The sequence below is a fragment of the Scatophagus argus genome, chromosome 10, assembly GCF_020382885.2.
Source record: "Scatophagus argus isolate fScaArg1 chromosome 10, fScaArg1.pri, whole genome shotgun sequence".
In the NCBI taxonomy this organism is placed as follows: domain Eukaryota; kingdom Metazoa; phylum Chordata; class Actinopteri; family Scatophagidae; genus Scatophagus; species Scatophagus argus.
Window position 1 is genome coordinate 14,610,975 of NC_058502.1, and position 16,529 is coordinate 14,627,503.

Consider the following 16,529-nt stretch of genomic DNA (forward strand, 5'->3'; position numbering starts at 1 on the left):
CCACTGAGGCTCGTCTACTTTTAAGAACAAGATACTGCAGTCATGTACAGACCCATCGTGGACTGACGCTCAGTCAGAAGAGGCACAATTTTTCTCATGAGGAGGCTCCAAAGGCCAAAGGCCCCAAATTCAACAATGCTTCCATCACTGGGCAACAGACGTGCTCGTATGATATGTACGGGAAAAATGACCTAGCACTTCGAGTTTTTTTTTTTTCCCCCTCGAGACAACTGTTGAGATTTGATTTTAATGCTTTTTGTGTAGTTTTGTATTTTCATGCAAAAATCTTACTGTACTTGAATGTCTTTATTTTATTAAATGTGTTAAATTTCTTTGGTTATTATACCCTAGAATTGCTGTAATTCTACATGTCGCAGTATCTAACTTCTTTCTGTGAAAGAGATCAGAGAAAAGAGAGGAAAACACTAAACACTTTCTCCAGCAACGTTGACTCCTTTACATTTGCAATACAGAAAAATGGATGCTGAAATGTGCTTTCACAAGACTAGCATTGCGCTTTCTTTTAGGAATAGCATCTTTAATGTTTGTCTTTGCAAGGGAGCAGAGCAGCTGTGATATCGCCCCCAATTTTTATGCAGATTTTCTGTTTGTATTGGCCTGTCACGCAAGAACCAATTTGCAGAAAGAGTTGATATTCTAATTAAGACCCAGCCTCTTACAATATAAAATTTTGTTTTTTGTTTGTTGTTTAGGACATTTGAATGGCTCTACATTGACAAATTGTCACTGATTTATCAGTCAAGTAGATTAATCTATATACATCTTGCCCAGTATTACAATAAATGTGCTTGTCTTCTTTTTAAATAGTGGGCACATATGTTACTTCCTGGGTTCTTGAGATACACAACTTCCTTTAGAGGATGGACATCATTTTTACTTTGGAGTTAGTCCAAAAAAAAAAAAAAAGTCTTGTGAAAGCACAGCTTATCTTAATGTGTTTTCCCTTCTTTGTCAAAGTTGCTGGAGAATTTAAAATGCTTTTACTCTACTGAAGCTGAGACAAGTATCTATATACAGCACTATATGGTTTCATTTCCCTTCCCCTGTTCTTCCCCATTCATGTGTACTGGTGATTGTGGGTTCTCATACAGACTGAAATGTATGCATGTATCATAACATCTAGACTTAATATATTGTGAAGTATTCAATAACCGTTATGTAGGCGCTAGCGTGAATTAAAAGGGTTTAATTTCCTAGATGAAACATTGTCATTTTTTTAAAAATAAACTTTATTAGATCATTACAGTAGTGTTTATTTCAAGAAAAACTGAAAACAAATCCTCTGCAGGATCAAAGCATGTATACAAACTACAGGTTACTGAGCATCTAAACAAATGAAGCAAATTGTGTGTTGCCCTTACAGTAGTTTTTTTTTTTTTTTTTTTTTTCAAGAAAACTGAAAACAAAACCTCAGCAGAATCAAAGCATGTATACAAACTACACGTTATTGAGCATCTGAACAAGTGAAGCAAAGTGTGTGTTGCCCAGCGTTGTATCCTCAGCAAACTGGCAGAGCTTCCTGCAAGAGGAGAGAAAAGGAGTGGAAAAAAAAAATCAAGACTCAAATCCTTGCTTTGGAAGTCAGTGCAGTAGCTACATAATATGTTAATCCTTGCTTGTTAATACATACTTGAAGAGCCTTAGGCTGATGGTGCTTTTCTCAAACTCTCTGGCCTTCCTGTGGCCTGACTGGATGACTTCCTCCGGCAGGCTGGCGAGTCGAGCAGCATTGAAGCCGTAACTCTTTGGACAAGCACCAGTGATGAACTTGTAGAGGAATGTGATTGTCTCTTGACTTGGATCCTCGCATTCATTCTCCACCATGCACGCCTGAAAGGGACACAGCAGTGACACTACACATAATACCTGGGCACTACACATGATTAACAATGCACAAAAATGCTGCACTGTAAATTATATGAGCAACGGAGGTGAGATTACAGAATACCCTTTGAGCACAAGGCTGATGTTATTCATTTGTGTACATAATGAATAATCTCCATGTAACTAGGTTGTTTTTTTTTGACATTGTACACAAAATTACTCAACCTTAAATTACTGGCATCACTCACTGAGCACAGAAAGTTCAGTTGCAGGTTGTGGCTAGAGGGGCACCCACAACGATGGCACCTGCTATGCAGCTGTGTTGTCGAGACCTAACCCTAAAACATCCGCATGATCTAAAGTTCAATGTGTCATTGCATTGATCTTTTTCCACTATTTACATTCCAATACAGTTAAGAGGGAATGATTTCAACACAAACTATTATGTTGGGAATACAAATAACTAAGAAAATTATAACCAATACCTCCCAGGCTCTGTATGAACCCAGAAATATGACCTCAAAAGTTAATTTCCTGTGCCAAAGGTTTTACTATCAGATAACAGACTGTAAGAAACAAACTGTATACGACTGAATACCAATGAGGGTTGTAATGAATAAGAAACCAATATAGTAAGACAGACAGGATGCAATAATAAAATACAATTCAGAAGACTGTTGCCAAAATGAAAATGAGTCGCAGCTTTTTATATGTTAATATTCTGACACTCTGCTAGTGTTTGCCTGTTTGGTGCATGTTCTGCAATGCTGTGCTCACCATGTGGCCCAACCGCACAGCATGGTTGTTGGCATAGTCCTCCACCAGTGAGTGGTAATGTGTAGAGAAGAGTGTGCGACAGCAGATCTTCTCAGCAAGTTCCTTCACAACAGCACTGGCAATTGCTGTGCCGTCATATGTGGCCGTGCCCCTTCCTGCAAACAGTTCACAACTGAATGGTTACAACTCCACAACCAGAACAAACCACTTCCTGACAAGATTAATGCCTCTGCTGTTCACGGTTACTATGAATAAACCCTAATAAGCAACAACAAACTTGCCTAATTCATCCAGGAGCACAAGGGAGTGTTTAGTGGCATGGTGCAGGATGCTGGCAGTCTCACTGAGCTCCACGAAAAAGGTACTTTCTCCTAGAGAAGACATAATGGATAATGCAAGCTTGGAAGAGGCAACTCCAGACTTTTATGTGTTACATTAGAGCAGCTCATGATGTTACCAGCCATAATACGATCCGAGGCTCCCAGCCGAGTGAAGACCCTGTCGACTGGCGTGAAGCGCAGGCTCTCAGCAGGAACATAGCAACCCAGCTGGGCTAGGATGATCACAAGTCCACACTGAACAAAAAGAGCAGCACAGTATATCAATATGAGAGTGCATGCAAACCTGTGACTGTCTGCATGGATGTCAAATTATAATAATTTCAAGTCTGCCCGTTTTTGTGCTTGTACACATGGAGAAAACAATAACACGTTAGTGAGATCAAAATCTATCTATAAATGACACACCTGTCTCATGAGAGTAGATTTTCCACCCATGTTTGGCCCTGTGACAAGGACACAGGACGCATCACCTTTCCCTTCATCACCGTCACTGCTGCCAGGGCAGCCAATGTGGATGTCATTTGGGATGAAGTCGTCGCCAAAAAAGGTCTTGGTGACGCAAGGGTGGCGGGATCCGGTGAGGGCAAGGAAGGGTGCCACCTGGTCATCACCCTCAGGGAGCACCACCTCTGGCCTGGCCATCGGTCCGTCTCCACCCTGACTGTAGCGTGACATGGCCAGCAGCACATCTAAAAATCATTGACAATTCATTAGCAATAAAAGTAAAATGATGCTTACTCAACCAAGCATCCTTTAAAAATGACAACTTTCTACCCGCTTTCTTGTTATTTTACTGGATGATTTTGTAGCTTAGCTCAGTTCAAACGAATTAAATAAACCTATGACTGAGGTAAGGCCCACTGGTAGAAAAGCACATTATAAGCCAATTACGTTACTACACTACAGATCAGTAATAAACTATGCAATTATCTCCTTCTTTCAGGAGAAAACACCAGCAAACATTTCCAATACGACTGAAAAACAAATTAATTACTGTCAGCTCAGCAGAGTTTTAAATGAATAGTTACTGAACAGCAAGACTTTTAGCAAGCACTCACTATGCAATCGTCATCTAATACACATTAGAGAGGCACACTGGCAACATCTGCAGGAAATGTATTCATAGCAGGCACCTGAAAAGTAAACTCATTTTCTACTTCTGTCATCACTTGACAAATTTGACTGATGTACACCGTAAATAAGAATGCAGATTAAGAAGAATAAAGGGCATGAAATTACCCAGCACTGCCATGCACTCCACACTGGTCTTCCACTCTTTGTAGTTCTTGTCAAAGTTGTAGAAGAGCCTCCTCATGCAGTCTTTCAGGGCAGCATCTCTCTTCTCCTCAAATCCCTGCAGCTCTGAGAACAGCCGCTCGGTCTCCTTTGTCACGTAACGCTTCCAGCCTTTCTTTGTGGACTTCACCTCGTACTCCTCAGGAATATTCCTCTCCGAGACACTGTCAGGAACCTCCATCTGGTAGCGGTTTCGCCCAGTTCCCCAGTAGGCCATGCTTTTACAGCCAAGTCTCTTCTTCTGTCGGTCCAGGTAATCCTGCAGCTCTCGTTCACAGTTCTTGATACCAGTCAGAGCCTGGTCGTACTCTGGGTCAAACCCAGCCTTAGGGGTTATGACACCTGTAGTGCGCGCTTTCTGATGGTCAAAGGCTGTCTCCCAGCGCCGGAGTTCAGCAGAGAGGTCAGGAAAGAGCCCGTCCTTTTCACTTTTCAGACTGACAACTTGGCGAAGCAATGTGGATTGACATTCGCCTGAAACTGGAGCGAGGACAGAAATGATCTCTTGCATAATTTTGAAGCCTTCCAGTGCTGAGAGGAAGTCTGCAATCTTGCGCTTGCTGTAGGTGACCTCCTCATAGAGAACTGCTCTGCTGTCAGGGTGATCCTGGCCCTTCAGGGGAGTGCCAATGCTGTGGATCTTACTCAGAAGACGCTCCAAATCTGGGAGCTTCTTTAGAAGGTCTGAAACCTCAGTAGCCTGGGCCTGAGCTCCCATCAGGTCCTCTACTGCATCCAGTCGGTCCTTAATGGATGTGGGGTTACACAAGGGAGCACAGACCCACTGCTTCAGCAGCCTCTTTCCAAACGGGGTAGAGCAGGTGTCCAAGCGCTCCAGCAGTGTCCCTTCTGTTCCTCCTGACCCATTCTGAAAGATTTCCAAGTTTGCTAGTGTCACTCCATCAAGCACCATCCGCTGACGAGTCTTGGCAAAAAAACTGCCGGGTCCAGCAGCTTTCTCCATCTCAACATCAACAGGGACATATTTTTCAAAGTTGGCCAGAGAGAGCAGCTCTTTGTCAACCAGGCATTTCTTCAGGTAGAAAATACATCCACCCAGTGCTGACAGTGCCAGCTCATAGCCTTCTTTAGGAGTAAGGCACAGTGAATCGCTCTCAGAAGTCATCTCTCTTAGAAGAGCGGGAAGAAATTTGTTCCCTGTCCCCTGATCCTCACCACCACTCTCTCTAAAATAATCTTCCTCTGATAGGGTTTTAAGAGTCTTCTGAGGATCCCAGAACTGTGTGCTGGCATTAAGTCCTTCCTGCAGAGCAGAGGACAGAGAGGCCCTGAGTATTTTGCGTGTTTCAACGGATGGGTTCCCCCTTTCAAAGAGCACTTCAGCAGGGGGAAAGTGTGCTATCAGAGTGCGCAGGCGTGAGCAGTGCCGATCGTCTGGAAACTGACCCACATGGAAAAAACCCACAGAGGTATCTACAAAGCAGACTCCATATGTGCGGCAACGCCCGGAGCTTTCCTCTTCAGCCTTTTCCTTTAAACTCAGCAGGAACTTGCTCTGAGTCTCAGAGGGAGCGCCGTCCAACACGCTATATGTTTGGGTACCACGTGTGATAATCCGGCACACCTCTCTTCTCACCACACGGTCAAACTTTGTGGGCTTGGCCATGGTCTTACAGCGTGCTTCCATCATCTCCGGGGTCTCTGTCTGCTCCACACGAGCCACCTTGTAGCCCTTCTGGACCAGTACGTCTGAGAAACGTCCAAAGCCAATCTCTGGAAAGCCTGAGTGTGCCCAGGTCCCCTTCATAAAAGTCAGTCCCATCTCACTGACTCCTATCACAGCGTCCATGTGGTAGAGCTCATAAAACTTCCCCACCTTGTAGAAAATGACTGTATCAAACATCTCAGATTTGAGCTGCCACCACCGACGCATACCAGGAGTGTTTCTGTTTAGAAAGTCTTCTGGTACATACAGGGTTGTAGGATCGTAGTTGTCCTCCATCTGACGCCGCCTTCTGCTGTCCTTCCTTCTGCCATCCTGCAACCACTCCAACTTTTCGTGGTCCCAAATTGTGGTACCTCCACCGCTGCCCGATCCATCTGTCTGGCTCTCAAAGTTGTCAGGGGCAGAAAAGGCTGACAAACGGGACTTTGTGTTGACTGAAACAGCTGCTGGAGCTCGTTTTGGTGCACTGGATGGGGTAGTAAGTATCTTGGCTTTTGTAGGAGCAGGCTTTTCTGAGGGTCGTTTGCGCTTTACAGGCTTGACGGGGCTGTCTGCTTCGGACTCCTGTGTGCTCTCCTCTTCACTGCTCACTGTCCCTTCTTCCTCCTCATCCTCACTGCTGGACGCAGCTTGTTCTGGTTTGAATTCTTCATCTGATCCATCACTGTCTGAGGCTACAATTATGCGACGGCGCTTGGCCTTATTCCCCTTTTCTGCTGAAGCACGTGATGAATGCCGACTGACCTTGGGCGACTTCACCGTCTCATTTTTCTGGACATCCTCATCACTGGTTTCTTCATCACTCAGAGTTGGCTTGTCAAGCTGGGAGGAAGAAAAGATGAAGGAGGAAGGACAGGTAAAAATGTTGTTACTAGCCTGGTTACATTAAACACACACACACAGCATTACAATTACAACTGCTGAAAAGGAGCATTAGAACAGCATTGTTATATTGCCTGTAAAGTGCACACGTTTATGTCCACAAGTGTTGCCATACATCAAATAGAATGACAATATCACCTCCATTTCTTCATCGTCATCTTCATCATCAGAGGCATCCATACAAAGACGCATCTTTAATCTTTTCTTGGGGCTGTCACTCATAACTTTATCAGCGAGCTCCATTGCACGACGGATTACAGGTTTCCCACTGAAGAACACACCTCCCATTTTAGCATCGCTGCTGTTAGAGCCTGCAAAACAGTACAAATTACATGACCTGTCATTCAGATGTAGCACATATGGTCACGTTGGACAAATCACATTATAGTCACAGCTCTAAGATCATTACGTGACTAAGTGCAGCCAACCTTGGTACTCTCTGACATATTTAGTGCTGACCCATCCTCTAGTAGGTGGCTCATCAAAGAAATGGACATGTATGCGTTGGTTCCGCCCACTGCCCCTCATCTGCTGTCCACTCAGAGGCTGGGGTACCACCATGCATGGCCACCAGGGGTGTCCCTCCAGTTTTGCCCACACGAGGGCACCAGCATTAAATGTGCATGTGGAGTCACTGAAGGAAGAAGAAGAAACATTCAAGGCGTCTCATTTTGAGTCAATTTATAGGGTCATCACGTGTGTAGAATAATTAGCAGCTTTTATTACTGGTATTGCTTTGAACAGTCTTCAGTTTACTGCAGCTAGCCACTGACATCTAAGATCAGATTGTGTCAAACTGACAAAATACTGCAGCTCTGAGAAGGTGATGTAGTTTTGAATACTTCTCAATCTGGAGTACACTTCATTTAAAAGTTAACCAGCTAGAGCCTTCTGAACATATGACTAACCTATGTGTTATTTTTTGGATGGGTGTCATTTTGAGGACAGAAACGCATGTATAGATTTTGCTGAGTGTCGTTTCCTTGCCACTTGGACTCCTGCATTATTGCTGTTTCCATCACAGACCACAATGAAATTATCTTATGGCCTTTTCTCATGTTATTCTTAACATTTTTTTCCCCCCACGTTGTTAAGTTAGCAGCGACCGAGGGAAAACATCGTACACAACAGCGTCTTGCAGGAGTGCAAATGTCATGCTTGATCAAAAGCAGGTCCAATTTATATTTAAGTTTATCCGGTAAATGAAAACGAAAGACGTTGTTGCAAGACAGCCCGCAGGTTTTCATGAGCCGAGTAACTTAGATTTATTTCCCCATCAACCAAATGCGACTTTTGGAGGGCTTGCAGACATTGTAAAGCAGAAATAAAAAACGTGTGCGACGTGTTTCCAACAAATAAACTTGCCCCAACATTATCATGACTGACTCACCTCTGTTTGGTTGTTGGGGCCTTGTCGCCAAATAGTTTGCCGAATCCCGCTTTGGCAGGCTTGGAGTTACTTTTCGGCTTAATGTTGTTGGTCTTGGTTGTCTTGTGTTGGTGTGCTTGTTTAGCTTGCTCTTTCGGAGAGGAATTAGACTTCTCCACGGAGGAAGGGAGGTCTGCTTCGGTTGGAGAAGGACTCGGCTTCGCCTTGGAGACCGGCGGCGGAGACTTGGTAAAAAAATTGAAAAGTGAGCTTTGCTTCGCCATGTGTGCGAGTTTCAAAGCTGTTTTCGCCGTACTTGAGAGATAATCTTAACGGCAGTGTCCTAGGCGTCCATGCAATACCTAGCACACAGCTAAACAGCGTCAACCCGCGAGGGACTGTCGTTCGCGGGAAAGACAAGTATGGAGTGTCGTGGGCGTGGACACAAGCCTCGTCCAATGGGAAGCGAGAACACTATAACACGGAAGTCACATGTTGTCAACACGACTTCCTTTGGCGCTCAGGAAAACATCGCCTCAGGAAACTCCTTCTTTACTCTTCTTTTCCCTCTCAATGTCACTTCCGCTACCGAAGGTACATAAAAACGGCATTGTGCTTAAAGGCAAAAGAGCAATACATACACTGAACAAGCTATTTTAAGTGTCACATATTTTAAAAATTGCCGTAATAAATGAAACAAAATAAAGTTAAATAATTAACCCATGTGATCTTTGTGTTTGACAAACATAGCAGTAACAGCACACAGATTCATTTTTGAAAAACTGTATTCATCATTGCAGTGCACATATGCAATATTCACGAAAAAAATAGGGGGATAAATAACATAATCTGGATGCTCTTTTTACTCTGAATACTATAAAGTAATTCTTGTGTGGCAGAGTTGGTCAGCCTTTTCTAAAATATTTTTTTTTCACAAATGAATAAAAGTGTAAAAGACAGAAGCAAATTGATGATGCAGAAAATGAGTGTCTTCTCTATGGGTAGATTAATCAGTTGGTGTATGAGGCATGACACATTGGCTCTATAATCTGTACTGGTCATAATGCACCAGCAGAGTGCAGTAGAATACCACAGGCTTCATGAGCAGTAGCTTCTATCAGAACATACAAGTTCCTACAATTCAACTCTGGTACAGCAGCACAAATATTGAAATTCCTTTGCAACGTTGCTTAATTTAATATTTGACACAAAACTGATCCGAATGTTTTATTCACCCAGTTACCTTAATTTTAACAAATGACAATGAGAATACAACATACATTTTAACTTGTCTTAAACGCAAACAGTATGAGCAGCGTGCAAACAGTAAAGCATGAGTCAGCACTGCACACCACATTTCAGCTGAAATATTACAGTGTGCCTGATAATGCTCCCGGCAAACATACAGAGCCTTATCACATACATTTATGTTACAGTTAAATTAATGAGTAAACAAATACTATATAAAGAAATAATGCCATGAACACCAGAAAAGGGAGGCCTTATATATTCAAAACAACCAAACATCCACCCACTTAAGACTTTTGCATATGTTGTGTGGGTGATAGAAAGCATTTAATTAAGACAGAATCGTGAGACCTTACGCAGCAGTTGCTATTTAGGAGCTGGTTTAATTTAGCGAGACAAAATTTGTCATCACTAACCAATGAGTAAATCTGAACTAAGTTATCGTGGCGTCATTGTGCATGGCTTCTTGGGTTTTGCGAGGTAGTTTCTCTCTGCAGGATTTGGTGCTAGGTTGTTGCTAAAGGTTAATGTTGTAATAGTTAATCCAAAGCTACTTATTGCGTATTGTTTTGAAGAACACAAAGTCAAACACATATGTTTGCTTTACATTAACAAAGTGTTGGTTTTATCTTGTGAGAATCAACCTGTTTTGTCCTGCTGAGAGGAGACACAGAGGCAATATTATTATCTCAAACTTGAATTAGTGTATGCAACAACTACCAAACATGTGAAAGGGAACTTTGATATGAGAAAATTTGATGTGATACACAAGATATAAAGACAACTTCTGATTTCACCGAGTCCTCGTCTCCTGTGTACACAATAAAAGAAATTTGTAGTCTTAGAGAATTCGATTTTGACCTAAAAGAGCCTAAAAGTAGACAGAGTTTCCCTACAGCAAGTGTTTGCATGCAGAGTTGGGCCAAAGAAGTGTTATTAGTGATACCAGCATCCTCAAAGGGTCATGATTAAAGAAAGAGCTGTGTTTGGGGGAAATTAGCAGTCTGACAGCCCTTAAAGGACTTCATCTATGTGACCAAAAAACAAAAAACAATATCACAATATGTATGCAAGGTAGTAATAATTTGGCCTACAATTTTAATTTTATCAAAAAAAAATGTCTAAATAAAATCAACAAAAAGATATTAGTAAAACAAAAATGAATCACAGTAAACAGAAAATGAAATAAATTGTTTCATGTTTGAGTCAAAAACAGGATCTAAAAGGAATTCAACAAAAGAAAGACTAAAAAGAAATACAATGACATATAAAAATGGAAATATACCAACGTATCTAAAACAATGAAAAAAATTTTTTGGACTAATTTAATTCTTATACTGCATCTTCTCCTTGACCTTCTTCTTAATCCTCCTTCCTGTAGTGTCAAGAGCGCGAAGGTTTGCCCAACAGGCACACTAATAAGGCTGATGCAACAGACTAGAGCCAGCAGGGTTGATGTGGTGAGCTTCTGTTGTCAGTGCTAAACTGTGTTTTATAATGTCAAGTGTTCCCTCACCTCTCACCCTTTTCACTTCACTACAGTGAGAGCAGTATGGCTTCAAGCCAGAGAGCAATATACGCCAGAGAGTGTAAGTCTCATAAAGAATTTGTATTCCACGCACAGAAATCACACACGCACAGTCATTTTCACAAGCATTTGCTTGTTTGAGCTATGTCAAGTGCTTTATGAAATAAAGTGGTCAAGAAATCCAAGCCTCAGCCTTGGATAACACTATAAAACGTTACATCTTTCTTTGCCCTCACTGATGTGGTCATCACCTGGTCTGTTAAAGCTGCTCCAATCATGAAATGATTCTGTGAAAGGGAAGCTCCTTCCAGCTCACCTTAATGAGGAGCTTCAGATCAAAAGCCATGTAGGATTTTTTTTTTCCTTCTGAACACAGAAAGTGTCTAAGTGAACCTTATGTGCAGCAAAACAGTTTCTCACTTTCTCTCGTCTTTTAATTGTCCTGTAAATCTATCTAATCTTCAGCTTTCTATCTTTGGGGCCATCAAATTGCAGTCTTATAGCGCAGCTTTGATGAAAATGTCTTTTACTGCAGATTCCTTCATTATCCTTGTTTTTTTCAAAGTCATAATAATAGTGAGCTTATTAGCCTTCTTGCTGAGTGTTGGATGAGAAGATTGATACCACTCTTACAGTCTTACAGTAAATATGACGCTGCAGCCAGCAGCCAGTTAACTTAAAATAAAGCATAATGACCCAAACAAGGAAGAACAGCAGGAGACACCATCTTCTTCACAAACTGTATCTCATTCAAATAATTCGTAGAAAAATGTAAATGCAAAAACTACAATTTGCTGTTTTATGGGGATTATGTGCCAGACTGTTTACTGACCAAGGAATAGTCCAACACATAACACCCTGTAAAACTACATGCCATTTTTACATTTTGATTTTTGAATGGATAAAACAAACAAGTCGTTACTCTACACATATGAGAAGGGTAACAGTCTTCTCATCAAACTCTCAGCCAGAAAGCAAACTTCTATTCCAAAAATGTTGAACTATTCCTTTAACAGTATATTAAATCTTACAATCAGCTGCTATAAGTATAGTCATCTGTGAAATATTTTCTAAATATTCTTATTGAAAACGCTGGCAGGATGTGAACGGCAGCACTCAGCGGTCGCTGGTTTAATAATATCTGTCAAAGCTACACAGTGACTGACAGAGTTTAAGTGGGGTCCTCTGAGCCAGTGAATTATATTGCACCTTTACCAGCAATGCAGAAAAGGTTGAGAAGAAATACCTCAAAACTGAATAAAAGATTTAATAATATTTAAAATATTTTAAACATTATGCTTAAGTTGAACAACCATATCCATGGACATCTCAGAGCAGAGACTCTTGCTTCTCTTTCATGTCTCTCTGCACCACAATCACCTTACCTTTGTTTTGTTTTTTTTAAATATTTTTGTTCCTCCTGGGTGTCTTTATTCCTCTCCAACCACTCATGAAGCAGTGCTATTCGAAAGCAAGCTCTGTGGGACTCCTCTTTGCATAATGAGGAGTGCACATCAGGCTCATGAAGGGAATGATTCCCTAAGCACTGCTGGGGCTGTATAGAGGGAGACAACATGAAATAATAACTCAGCCCTTCCTCTCTTCCTTCCTTTCTCCCTCTCATCTTTTCTTCCTCTGTGCTGCTGTTTAAAAGGTTGACCAGCTTCCTCTTTGTTGTTGCTCCTACACCAACACAAGACGGATTTTATGATCACAGGATTTAGTTTTTTACTTTTATTTCTCAGAGGCCAATTAAAAGTCCTAATCCAAATGACTAATGTCTCCTGCCAGCTTGCCTCCTCGCAGCTATCCGTTTGGAAATTTTGCCGTCCCTCTGCAGTTCTATCCTACCAATGAACCTTACTGAAATACCATAAATGTGTAAGGTTCAGTCACATATTAATTCAGCTGCCTCTGGGGGAGCTGAAGTGGGGACAATCAGTGATAGTGGAGTGATAGTGCAGTCTCAGATTTGACTCCAGCTGCAGAGCTGTGGTATTTATTTCTCCAGACCGAGTGTAAGAGAGGAGATTAGTGGAGATGAGAATGGGAAAACGAAAAAGAAAGACAGATTGAGAAAAATATCGAAAGGTACAGTGTATTGTCCTCCCTATTTTGCACTATGAACAATTTTGTCTATATTTAGATGCTCTTAGTCACTGAGTCTTTGCAAACAAGGTTAGTCGAAGCACCCACATAGATAAATCATGCAAAACCACAAATGATCAACCAGGAAATACCTGGTGTTGTGTAATTTTTCATCACATCTGCTCTTTTTGGGATGCATGAAAGTTGTGCACACAGCACACTGATTTGCAATTCAAAAGCAATTTATCCGCCCTCATTTTTAGAGTCCAATTTGTTCTTTGTTTTTGTTGTTGGTGTTGGTTCACTCAAGAGATTTGAGAGAAATAGTTTACTGCCCATCCGAAAGTGATTAAAGTTTTTCTTCGCCGCTCAAATGATTAGAACTCCCACAGTACATGAAGGGAAACTTTGGTATTCATTTTCTCCAATCTTACTATGTTCCATCAATAAACATTTAGTGTAATTGATTTTTATTTCACTTACACCTTCCTCTGTCTCTGAATTTTTACATTTGTGTAATGTAAATAAAGATTTTCATGTTATTTTTAGACATAAATTCCATTTGAACTAATATTTCTTCAACTTAGTTTTATTTAAGACTGGACAGATGATTATCAGAGCAAAAGGTGGTTCATAACAATGCAGCCTACTTCTTGCTTCACTGTTTCTCAGGAAAGGTACAATATGTCCTGTTGCTAAATATCATTTTTTTATATCATGCCAAATACTACAAGTAAAGTCTGGTACTTTCTCTTGCTGAGTTACTTCTGGGTTGACACTTTACTGAAGCAACTGATAACCTGACAGTGACATGCAATAAGACCACTTTTTATGTTCACGAAAATGTACGCATCCGTCAAACATTATCATCCATTTGGACTCATGTTTGTGATGAATGTGGGCCCCTCATCACTCTTTTAGCTCTGTTCTAGTCTCCACAAACTCCCAATGGAAACTTCTGACTGTTTAGCTGGTGAAGCTCCGCTATGTTCACCAGCTGGTCACAAACTGCGTCTGTCTGCTGAGTTTTTCTGAGTTTTTCTGAATTTTCTGCTGCCTGCTGCTTCAGTTAGAGATGATCAAAAACACTGAAGTTGTTGGAAAAACATAACAAAGAGCTGAAAGAAGCTAAAATGACATGTCACAGAGTTCAGTGCTAATTCTATTTTGGTTCTCTGTGAGAAATCCGTTGACATTACACTGGTCTTTGATTTTGAACTAGTGTGACTCGTTGTTAAAATATTTTGGTATAAAATCAGTATTTATTTTTTCATGTAAAGTCTCTAATTGCCTTGAGATTGCTCTCTGATAGACCAGAAGCAACATTTGTTTTGTCAAAGCAACAACAAAGTTGAAATTAACGTGAACTAAAGTTTATTTTTGCTTTGCACTTTCCAAAATGTGAGGTGGTCCAAAAACAGTGGTGTGAAATAATAAAAAGAAAAATGGAAATCTTTATGACTGTGGAGATTTTCAGAAATGTATCATTACGCTGTCAGGACTTTAGAACACAGATACTCTGACGTAAGATGTTGGTTTTACAGGCAGCTCAAAAGTCAGCTCTGTGAAGAAAATTAAACGTCTGATCATTTGGAGGGTTTTGATGTAAAACTATAGTGAAGTGCACAAAGTTCAACCTTTCAAAGCTCCTTCTTCCAACATTTTATTCATCTGCATTTAATATTTTCTCTCCTGGTCTGATTTCACTTTGACTATTTAGGGTAGTTTCTGTTTTCCCATGGAAATGCTTATTTTTAAAGGGCTGGCCAATTAGTTATGTGCACACATGTCTGTCTTGTTATGCACTAGGAGGGAGATTTTCTGTAGAATTTGTATTTTTTTTTTCTAATAAAGCTACTGAAAACCCCATTTGAAATTTGATTAATATCTCCATTCCATCGAGTCATCAAGGCGTTTGCCGCTGAAACGATTTCTTCTCAGCACTTCACAGCGCTTGATTAGTATTCATCCAACTTTATCTGCTGTGGTTTATTCCATCTGAGTAAGCTGACACTGAAGGATTTCTGCAATAGTAAACAGCGCTGTATTCTAATCTGAGGAGGAGATCATACTGAACTTCATTAGCTGAATTGGTGGGTTTCCCTTATCTGTTAACCCTTCTCTGCTTCCTTCTCTCCTCTCACGGTAATTGAAAGAGCAGATGTTATAAGGTAATTGCATCATCACTCAGGCTGCTCAGCCCCTCTACACCTGAATGTCGTGTTTTTACAACGGCTTTTGATTTTCACAATCCACCTTTAATTCACATACACTCGTGGTCTCTTCAGATACCATGAGAGCAGAGCAGGCTTTTTCAACAAACTTCCCCAAGTGCATTCTGAATAGATTGATGAAGCAGCACACTTGACATGAAAAGCATGAAGCAAAGAAGAGGTTGCTGGGTTTAAAGTGATGATTAGTGTGACTAAATGATTGCCCCAGGTTAAGACATGCACATAAAGAGTAAAGAGCCTGAGGGTACTGAAGTCAACTGAAGCAATTAACTCTGTTATTATGGTGGTTATTTAAATGTCTAAATTTAACTCAATGACAGTTTTATACTCAAGAGACAAAGGTCAGCGTTGTGTTTCTATAAATGTTTCAATAGTCCTTCGTTCATCCTTCCTTTATTTCAAGGTCAATCAATGTAAGGAGTAATTTTAGACAATATGATACATTTTTAGACATCAGTACATCTCGACTCAGCTCTAGTTTTTTTGCAGTCACGGCTTGATATTTCTCCTGCGATCTGAATTTAGATGTAGCCTGAGAAAACATTTTAATGAAAGGTTACTGAAAGTTCAAGCCCTAACTGATTTGCTACATCATTTCTGATTAAAGGAGAAGGCTGGTGGTGATACTTTGTTATTGTCTATTGTGTTAGTTTGTCTCTCACTAACCTTCTTAATTCATCACCCTGTCTGCGGATGTCAGCTCCAAGAATATTTGTTCCTCATGGAGACACAAATCTTTAAAAAATAAAAAAGAGTATTTATTTGGTATAGTTATGTAATTAATATATTTGCAACTTTACTGTACTGTAACTTTTACTGTAGGTTTTAGCAAAGTTTACTCAAAGGAATTGATTTTATTAAGTATTTTTGTTGAAGACTATTTAGTCATTGATTTCTAAATCTTTAATGGTGGGAGATGGTTCGGGTTAAAGCTGTTTTGTTAGAAAGATAGTTTGGTCTAAAACATTATAGGAATATTACAGACAGGGGAGGCTGTGTCTTTATGATCCTCGTACTTTAGTAGTAGTATAGAAATTTGTATTCACAGTAGAATGAACTGAGAGAATTTTAGAGACCCAAGATGAAACTGAAAGAAGGGAGGAACTGGGAGAAAGGCTTGCAATTACAAATCTGACTGCGACTTCAACACCATGGACACCACTGTGGATTTATCAATACACAGCACAGTTAGGCCCCTGACAGTTCAAGGCTGCGGTCGAGGCCATAGATTCTG

General features: G+C 40.7%; 1 protein-coding gene across 1 annotated transcript; it reads right to left on the minus strand.

The window, feature by feature from the left end:
• Positions 1 to 217: 217 nt before the first annotated feature.
• msh6 (mutS homolog 6 (E. coli)) lies at positions 218 to 8,656 on the minus strand. Its single transcript, XM_046401408.1, has 10 exons — positions 8,219 to 8,656; positions 7,257 to 7,462; positions 6,967 to 7,139; positions 4,203 to 6,768; positions 3,369 to 3,652; positions 3,080 to 3,197; positions 2,904 to 2,993; positions 2,623 to 2,777; positions 1,652 to 1,851; positions 218 to 1,540 (listed from the first exon to the last, which is right to left on the minus strand). The coding sequence occupies exons 1-10, from the start codon at positions 8,479 to 8,481 to the stop codon at positions 1,459 to 1,461; spliced, it is 4,137 nt and encodes a 1,378-aa protein (XP_046257364.1). The 5' UTR covers positions 8,482 to 8,656; the 3' UTR covers positions 218 to 1,458.
• Between the last annotated feature and the right edge of the window lie 7,873 nt (positions 8,657 to 16,529).